We start from the raw sequence: 10,000 nt of genomic DNA on the forward strand, positions 1-10,000 counted from the left end.
AGACAAATAGGCCAAAATCTCAAAATTGACCAGTGAAAAAACCCTGATGTTTTTGCCTGCCGTGTCTCGCCTTAAATCAAGATTCAAAATGACTTTATAAAGAGAGAGACAGTGACTGAATATTAAAGTTGTATCAGAATAAGTCATATATTAGTTTGGTAAAATGTCTTTATACACTGAAAAAACAACTTTCACTCTGAAATTGCTAGTAAACTTCACAAATAATTACAAAGAAATGGCAAGTAAGTTTTGAAAAACTTCATGTAAAATACATCAGATTTTAAAGGTCTCTCTCTCTCTCTCCCCCCCCCCCCCTCTCTCTCTCTCTCTCTCTCTCTCTCAGTGTGTATCAGGTGGTTGTTGAGGAGGAACGTCCACGAAGAGCTCGAGGCGGTGAGGCTGAGATCCTCCGCTGTTATCCGGTGCCGGTTCACTACCAGAACGCCAGCAGTCTGAACTCTCAGTATTACTACAGCGCAGAGTTCCCGTCCGCAAGCGTCCCGTCGCCTCAGCCGTTCACCGTCGGGGATAACCGGAGCTACAGCGGATACTGGAACGCGCCGCTGCTGCCACACAAGAGCTACAGCGTCTACTACCAGGCCGTCAGCACCGCCAACGGGGTGCGTATACTCACTACAGTCCGGTCAGGTCAGGTTTGTGTCTATAGAGCTTATGTAGCCCCGCCCCCTTTCACAGCAGACTTCCGGTTACATTTGCATAATACATTACAGGTTGTTTCAAAGCAGCTTTACAGTAATAAACAGGAAAATAAGAATCAGTGATGCAAATATTAAAGTCCCCTTGTGGTGTAAATCCAGCTTTTAATGTTGTTTATGTGTCTATGTGGTGTTTTTTAATAAGACAAAGCATGTGTAAGTTCATAAGTGGACAGCATTGCTGAGTATTTTCTGCTTAAAACTGCAGTGAACCAAAGACAGTCTCAAACACACGGTTTGAAATCGCTGGTGTTTCTGACGTCACACACTACCTTGTAACCAATCAGATCAACGTGTGATCGTCAACCAGTGGATCTCTGAGTGAGTGAGTGAGTGGAGGCGGGGCTCATTTGCATATTCATAAAACCTTGTGTAACCAATCAAATCAACGTGTGATCGTCAACCAGTGGATCTCTGAGTGAGTGAGTGGAGGCGGGGCTCATTTGCATATTCATAGAACCGTGTAACTAATCAGATCAACGTGTGATCGTCAACCAGTGGATCTCTGAGTGAGTGAGTGGAGGCGGGGCTCATTTGCATATTCATAGAACCGTGTTACCAATCAGATCAACGTGTGATCGTCAACCAGTGGATCTCTGAGTGAGTGAGTGAGTGGAGACGGGGCTCATTTGCATATTCATAGAACCGTGTAACCAATCAGATCAACGTGTGAACGTCAACCAGTGGACCTCTGAGTGAGTGAGTGGAGGCGGGGCTCATTTGCATATTCATAGAACCGCGCATACTAAATGAGGCAAGGGTGTCGAGTTACATTCAAGATATTTTAAGGCATGAAGAATTTTTTTCATGGGAAAAATCGCTTAAATATGTAATTTTGGGAAAGTCCATCTAGGTATGTTTACACTCATTTTCTTCCTCAGGATTTTGTGTCTTGTTTTCCAGTGCAAATATCTAAACATTCCGAGAAAACAAATGTTTTTTTTTTTTCAGTGTTGCATTTGCAAAGAAAGTCCCGGACAGCTTTATTTACTTATGCGCCAAAGCCAATTGTATCTTGCATTCAATTCCAGTCCCTGTGGGAGAAGCAGAAGAGTGTGTGAGGGACTCGCTCAGTTAACACACAGATATCCACACGCGTCGAGTGTCTCTCGAGCGGCCGGAGTCGATGAGGTAATTGTGGGTAAGAAAGAGAGCGGAGGTGAAGAGGATCCCTTCGGACCCCTCGACCTCGACTAGCGTGCTCAAACGCGCGCGCGAGGGCCCGTCAGGGACCGCTCGGCCTGTAATCGCGCAGAAAAACACTTTTGAAAGACTTTTGAGTGCGACACACGACGGGAGACGCCCACCGCTCGCATTAACTCACTTTGGTTTAATGCGTCTGGCTCTCTCTCACCGCTCGCGGAGCTTTTAAAGAAAGCGCGCGGTTTAGATTGACGGCTCTAAAAGGCCGCGGAAGAGCCGCTGGATGTAATTGATGTCCTAATTGACTGAGGATCTGTGTTTTAGCCTCCCTGATGGATCCAGACAGGCACTTACTGAGACGGCCCTCGGTTCTGTCTATTCAAGACCTGTAATTCATTAAATCAGGACTCGCGCTGTTACCGGCGCTCTGTGCCGACGCTAAATGCACATTTCTACTCGCCTGCTTTGTAATAGCATAATAGCAAACGAGTGTTTGTTTATGAGAGGCGTTCGTCCGGTTAACAGTCTTCACGCGTGTTCAGCTGGAGGTGTAAGTGTGTGTGTGTGTGTGTAAGATTAGAAGACACTAGTGAAGTTTGAGATGCTGTGCATTAGCTGTGTGTCGGCATGTTTAAAACACCAGCAGGGATATAAGGAAGTGTGTGTGTTTAAAGGGGTGTTTGATTATGATTTGTTTGACTTTTCTAACTGTAGTGAGTGTGTAATGTTGTGTTTGATCATAAACAACATCTGCAAAGTTACAACGCTCTTTTCTTTTTCAATTTCTCACTCAACTTTATGAGTGAGTGCGTGCGTGCGTGCGTGCGTGAATGAATGAGTGAGTGAATGTGTGTGTGTGTGTGTGTGTGTGTGTGTGAGTGAGTGAGTGAGTGAGTGAGTGAGTGAGTGTGTGTGTGTGAGTGAGTGAGTGAGTGAGTGAGTGAGTGAGTGAGTGAGTGAGTGAGTGAGTGAGTGAGTGAGTGAGTGAGTGAGTGAGTGAGTGAGTGCGTGCGTTAATGAATGACTGAGTGAATGAGTGTGTGTGAGTGTGTGTTAGTGTGTGTGTGTGTGTGAGTGTGTGTGTGTGTGTGTGTGTGAATTAGTATGTGTGTGTGCATATACATACATGTATGTATATTTACAAACTTTTGTTAGATGCAATTAATCGTGATTAATCGATATGACAGCATTAATTATAATAATAATTTCTTATAATGTTATTTTTATTATTATTTAATAATGATAATAATAATACTATTACAATTATTATTATAATTATATTTTTATTTATTTATTTAGAAAAGGGACAGTGTAGATTAATTAACATTCATAAATGTAAATGTACCCAAATTAGCCCGAAGGCTAGTTTTCATTGGTAGTCCCTTTGCCAGGTGTTATTAGGCTCTAAGCTAGAAGAGGGTTAAACATTGCAACAATACACTACAACAATCATAAAACTGGAACTTGTAAACACCTCTGTAAAATACAATTAAACGTATTATACAATAATAATAAAAAAACTATATATATACACACACAATAAAAAATATACAGTATATATTGTTATGAGTTAAATATGACTGATTAGGTCTATAATAAAATTAATAATAAGATTAATAATAATAATAGGGGAGCAACTTTAATGTTCACATTGTTGGTTATGAAGAAGCCATTTCTTAAGATTAAGCTTAATATATAATATAATAATCATAATGAATAAGTGATATTAATCTACAGTGTACAATATACAGTGTGTCAGTGATGATGCTCCAGTGGTGCGTAACACACACACACACACACACTCGGTCAGCAGAACAGGAACGACTCACTGATGGATTTGCTGATATATTAAATCTGTTTTTATTCCTGCTGAGCAGATGCAGCATTAAAGCTGTGTTTCAGACGAACACCTGGAACACGACTCGCTTTATCGCTCGCAATCAAACTAATGTCTCGAGCTGCACACACACACACACACACACACACACACACACACACACACACACACACACACACACACACACACACACGTTCTGCTTTATTACTGCTGGTCTGTTTAACATGCCAACACACTGCTAATTCATTTAAAAAGATCTTTCAAAGTTAGCTAGGGTTTTCCTAATCTTAAAGAGCTGGTATAATGCGCTGTTCACACGATGTACAGTAAGTCTCTGATGTCCACAGAGTGTGTGTGTGAAGTTTTTTTAAATACCCCACAGATATTTTATATCACATGTTAAAATCTTCACTTTTTGAGGGTGAGCAAAAACGTGCCGTTTTTTATGTGTCCCTTTAAATGCAAATGAGCTGCTGCTCCCGGCACAGGGGGCGGAGCTACAAGAGCACGCGCGTGTGTGTGTGTGTGTGTGTTAGTGATGCACGGATCACGATTATCTAAATCAGAGAATTATTGGATTGGTGGATGATTTGTTTTTGGCTGTGGATTCGAGTGACGTTGGAGCTCATCCGCACACACACACACACACACACACACACACAAACACACACACACACACACACGCACACACACACACACACAGACACACAGACACTAACTCAATCTCACACACACACACACACACACACACACACTCTCACTCACTCTCTCACACACACACACACACACACACACACACACACACACACTCTCTCACACACACTCACACAAACTCACTCTCACACACATGCACACACTTACACAAACACACTCACAAATACACACACACACACACTCACACATACACACTCTCACACACACACACACACACACTCTCTCACACACACACACACACACACACACACACACACACATATATATACTGTATTTACAAACTTTTTTGTTAGATGCAAGTAATCGGGATTAATCGATATGACAGCACTAATTATAATTATTAATCTAATAATTAAAAATAAAAACAACTTTATAATGCATTAATATAATAAACATTTATTACTATTAATGATAACAATAATGATGATGATAATAATAATATAAATCAATTTTATAAACGTGATTTTGTGTCATCAGAAGATGTAATAAATCATTATGTGTTCAATTGATGTATTCAAATATGTGATGTGTTTAATCTTCTTCTTCTTTCCTCCAGGAGACGAAGATCGACTGCGTTCGTGTCGCTACCAAAGGTACACACACACGTACACACACACGTACACACACACACACACACACACACACACACACACACACACACACGTACACACACACGTACACACTCTGATTTATGCAAACTGCAATTACTTTTGCAAATAATATTTAGCATGTAATCAGCATTGTTCTCAGAGCAGACGAACACTTAAACATCTCACATGCTGCTCTCATCCAATCATGTTATTAACCTGGTGAATATGCAAATGAGGACATTAACCCAGAGTTAATTACTAACCCAGCGTACAGAGGACAAGATCAACTGTGATGTGTGTTACTGCATGTGTTACGGCCAGCTCGTTTCGACCGTACATAAAGTATACAAGTACACTGAGAATGACTTGCAAGATTTTATTGGTCTTCAAAAATACCAGTAACTTAATATAACAAAGTCTAGGGTTCAAAATCAAAGGGGTAAATCATAATCCAGATGGGGAGGAGAAAAGGGTTGGTATGGGTTGTAAACAAATAAAGGTTCAGCAAAACAAGTGACTTCTCCAGAGGCCGTCAATCCCCTGGACGAAGTGAAGAGGAGTGTTGGAGTCCAGTGTTTTATCCTCTTCATAATCAAGTGGTGAACAGGTAACAGGGGTGTGCGATCTCCCACGCTCTCCAAGAAGAACACCACCACCCGCAGGCGAGCAAGTAAAACGCAGGGTCGTAACACCTCCCTCCTAAAAAGAAAGATTCGGCAACGAATCTAAAATGACAAAGAAAAAGACAGTTAAACACTACCCAGAACGAACACAATAAAAGTTCTGATGGTCCAAAGGAACGTCATCCTCTCTTCATTCTTCAACACCTCTGGGCCCTAGAGATGCGAAGAAAAGGAACAAACAACGTAGAAATGATGTTACGCTCTGGAAAGTGTGTCAGCTATAACATTATCTTTTCCTCGGATATGTCTAATCTCGAGATGGAAAGGTTGTAGGATAAGACTCCATCGCATAAGCCGCTGATTTCGATTTCTCATCCGATTTAAAAACACCAAAGGATTATGATCCGTATAAATAATAATCGGTGCAGCAATTGACCCTAGATATATCTCAAAATGTTGTACAGCCAACACTAGGGCAAGAGCTTCTTTCTCGATGGTGGAATATACCTGTTGATGTCGATTAAATTTCTTAGAAAAGTAACTTACAGGATGTTGAACCTGGTTCGAATCCTCCTGCAAGAGAACAGCGCCCGCACCGCAAGCACTCGCATCAATTGCAAGAATAAAAGGCTTTTCGAAATTCGGAGCGGTCAAAACAGGGGCACATGCCAGCAAAGCCTTACAATTTTCAAAAGCCTGCTGACAGGTCTCAGACCACTGAAAAGATAACTTTGGACTCAATAAATCGGTAAGAGGTGAGACTACACTGGCAAAATTTTCGCAAAAACTCCGATAGTATCCCACCATGCCGAGAAATCGTCGCAATTCACGACGAGTGGTGGGAGCTGGAAAGTTACAAATGGCTTCTACCTTAGTCTCAATGGGCTTTACACAACCATTTCCCACTACCTTACCCAAATAGGTAACGGTTGCCTTCGCGAATTCGGATTTAGCGAGATTGATTGTAAGATTAGCCTTTGCCAAACGAGAAAAGAGTTCTTTAATCTGGTTAAGATGCTCAGACCAGGAGGAACTATACAGCACGACGTCATCAAGATATGCCTCACATCCTGACATTCCATACAGTATACGGTTGACTCGATAGGCGTTCTGTTTAACTGGACATGAGGTTCCTACGTCGAGATCATGTTCTATGACGGAAGTGTGACCAGGAACATCAAGGAAAAGAGAGGGAAATGACATCAACTCAGTGACATCACTCCTCTCCTTCTCGTTCAAATAAGATAGATGAGAGGACAGGTTAAGAAGAATCTCAGAGTTTTTAAGTCGCCCGTCGACCTTTTCCCGAGAAAGAAAACTCTCATCTTCATCAGCATTCTCTAAAGAATCCCCACTCGTGCTTCGAAAGAGAGGAGAAGATTCTGGAAAAGAGTCACAAGAGTTTACCACATTAACAGTAACAGAACGAACAGGAGCTATATACAATTTCAACAGGTTACTGTGACAGACTTGTACTTTTTTCCTCCGGTCAGGAGTATTCAACAAGTAATTGTTATCTGAAAGGCGTTTAGCTACACTGTAGGGGCCTGTAAATTTAGCCTGAAATGGGTTGGCAGGTAGAGGCAGCAAAGCCAGTACTTGATCTCCCACCTGAAACTCTCTCAACTTAGCTTTTCTGTCAAAATGTTGCTGCATTTTTATTTGAGACTTACTCAACTTCTTTTTAGCGAGAGCTCGTGCCTCATACAACCTACGTCGGAATCCACTCACATAATCTGAAATGTTCTCAGAAGGTTTAAACGTTCGCCACTCCTCAGCTAACGCAGCCGTAGGTCCTCGCACTTCATGTCCGAACACCAATTCATTTGGGCTAAACCCAAGGCTTTCTTGGATTACCTCACGTATCGCTAATAACATCCACGGCAGACCTTCTTCCCAATCCGCATCGAGTTCCACACAATATGACCTCAAAAGGGACTTCAGGGTTTGATGAAACCTCTCAAGAACTCCTTGACTCTGTGGATGATAGGCACTAGAAATATTGTGGTGTACTCGAAGTTGACGCAGGGCTTTTGAGAACTGTTTTGACATAAAGTTCGAACCCTGATCGGATTGAATAACTTTGGGTATTCCAAAGGTTGACATAAAATTAGTGAGGGCCTTCAAGACAGATTTTGTAGTGATGGACCTTAACGGATAAGCTGCAGGATAACGAGTAGTCTGGCACATAACAGTTAGAAGGTATTGATGACCAGCCTTAGACCGGGGCAAAGGACCAACACAGTCAATTATCAAATGCTCGAAAGGAGTGGAAACGACGGAGATAGGCTGCAAAGGAGCAACAGGCACTTTTTGATTTGGCTTACCGGTGATCTGGCATGTATGACAAGATCGAATATGTTTGGCCACATCTCGTTTGACTTTAGGCCAATAGAACTGCCGCAAGACCCGATCGTACGTTTTACGAACTCCGGTATGACCAGCAAGTCCTTGATGAGCCAAATTCAACACAGAGTCTCTCACTGTAAAAGGAATCACAATCTGAGTTTTAGGTTCTAGAGAAACATCTTTATGCAGGACCACTGTCCGACAAAGCAGACCATCATCAAGAAAGTACGAAGAGGACAGAGCATCAGAACACTTAGACCCTGCTGCAGAGAATAAAGGTTTAAGAGTGTCATCGCTCTGTTGAGCTCGAATTAAATCCTCTCGAGAGATCTGTAACAAAGAAGTCAAAGAATAGTCATCAACATCAGAGAGATCCACATTGGGTTTTTCAAGAGTGGATAGAACCTCAGATGTTTCAGCAGATTCACTTTGCAGCACTGTTGAATCTTTCTGGTCAGAAGACAACGAAGGACAGGACTTCAGGTCTCTCTGCTCAGGACATTTAGACCCATCAGATCCTAGCTCACCTGAATTAACAGTATAAAAGAAAGTGTCATGCAGTGGAACTTCAACTTGATTTTCAGATAATGGTTTAGCCATTGATCGAGTAACTGCACAAGCTGGAAACAAATCAGGAAATTCTCTACAATTATCAACATCAGGTTTCCTAGGTGTACATGCTATTATGGGCGGAGCTGCCACACCACTCCGTCCCCAAACATTCCCACCAGCTAAATCATTTCCCAGAATAAATGTAATCCCAGGGACTGGAAGTGCAGAACGAACGCCAACTACTACATCACCAGTTACAATAGCAGAGGAAAGATGGATTCGATGCAAAGGCACTTCAACAAACCCCATCTCAAAACCTCGCACTAATACATGAGTTCCAGTAGCAGTTTCAGAAGTTAATGGCAAAATCCCTTCTAAAAGAAACGACTGCGCGGCTCCCGTATCTCGAAGAAGACGTACTGGCACCGTTTCGTTTGAACCAGACAATGACACATTTCCTTCAGTGATAAATGGTGTATAATCAACAGAGGAAGTTATACACTGATCAACAGATTTATCACTAGAACTAGATAAATGACGATCTTTCTCATCAAGAGTATCAACAATGAATGGCGAAGTAGAAACCAAAGCAACAGGTTTCGACCATCTTTCTTTCTTCTTCAGAATAAGACAGTCAGATATTTTATGACCAGGCTTTTTACAATAAAAGCAAACCATGTCTCGAGAAAGTGCCGATTTACTAGAATTTTCAGCAACTGTCGCTCTAACATTCCTACTCAGCACAGGAGACTTTGTCTTAGGTTGAAAGTAAAACTTAGACTTACTCACATCGTTGGTTTTAAGACCGACTGAACTGAATGACCCACGATGGGTTAACACAAATTCATCAGCCATGATAGCAGCTTCAGAAAGTGTATTCACCTTGTGTTCAGTGAGATGCATAGCTACAGCACGAGGAACACAATGTTTAAACTCCTCTAAGAGCACTAATTCTCTTAACTGCTCTTTAGTTGTAACTTTCATTGAAGTGCACCAACGATCAAATAAGTTCTCTTTTTCTCTTGCAAATTCAACATGAGTACATTCATCAACTTTAGTCAAATTCCTAAATTTTTGACGATATGCCTCAGGCACGAGTTCATATGCATGCAACACAGCAGATTTCACAACATCATACTCACCACTCTGTTCCAGTGAGAGTGCAGAATAAACTTCCTGAGCTTTACCTGTGAACACACACTGCAGCAATAAAGTCCAAAAGCCCTTCGGCCATTTCATGGACAAAGCAACACGTTCAAAGTGATAGAAATATTTATCCACTTCCTTTTCAGAAAATGGCGGCACCAATCTCATATTCCTGTGAACATCAAACACAGGTTCACCTGCATTGTCAAGCCGTGGAACAGGAGGCACATTCGCTTGTGAATCTTCAGCTGTCTTTGCTGCTAACTCCAACTCCAGCTTTTTTAACTGAAACACTCTCTCATCCCGATCTCTCTCTAACTGAAACGCTCT

General features: G+C 41.8%; 2 protein-coding genes across 3 annotated transcripts in view; one reads left to right on the plus strand and one right to left on the minus strand.

The window, feature by feature from the left end:
• LOC306998679 (receptor-type tyrosine-protein phosphatase mu) overlaps window positions 1–10,000 on the plus strand; it is a 301,697-nt gene that overhangs the window by 198,739 nt on the left and 92,958 nt on the right. For both annotated transcript variants that reach the window (XM_079612916.1, XM_079612915.1), the window contains exons 12-13: window positions 344–620; window positions 4,967–5,003. In XM_079612916.1, the coding sequence (XP_079469042.1) occupies window positions 344–620; window positions 4,967–5,003 (314 nt within the window). The remainder of the gene's footprint in view (window positions 1–343; window positions 621–4,966; window positions 5,004–10,000) is intronic.
• The window catches only part of LOC306998682 (uncharacterized protein), a 5,133-nt gene continuing 877 nt past the window's right edge, over window positions 5,745–10,000 (minus strand). The window contains exons 1-2 of the mRNA XM_079612921.1: window positions 9,314–10,000; window positions 5,745–7,300 (exon numbers count right to left, since the gene is read on the minus strand). The exon at window positions 9,314–10,000 is cut by the window's right edge and continues 877 nt beyond it. Of these exons, the coding sequence (XP_079469047.1) occupies window positions 5,879–7,300; window positions 9,314–10,000 (2,109 nt within the window). The 3' untranslated portion in view covers window positions 5,745–5,878. The remainder of the gene's footprint in view (window positions 7,301–9,313) is intronic.

The sequence above is a fragment of the Phoxinus phoxinus genome (assembly GCF_949152265.1).
Source record: "Phoxinus phoxinus genome assembly, chromosome: 5".
Taxonomy (NCBI): domain Eukaryota; kingdom Metazoa; phylum Chordata; class Actinopteri; order Cypriniformes; family Leuciscidae; genus Phoxinus; species Phoxinus phoxinus.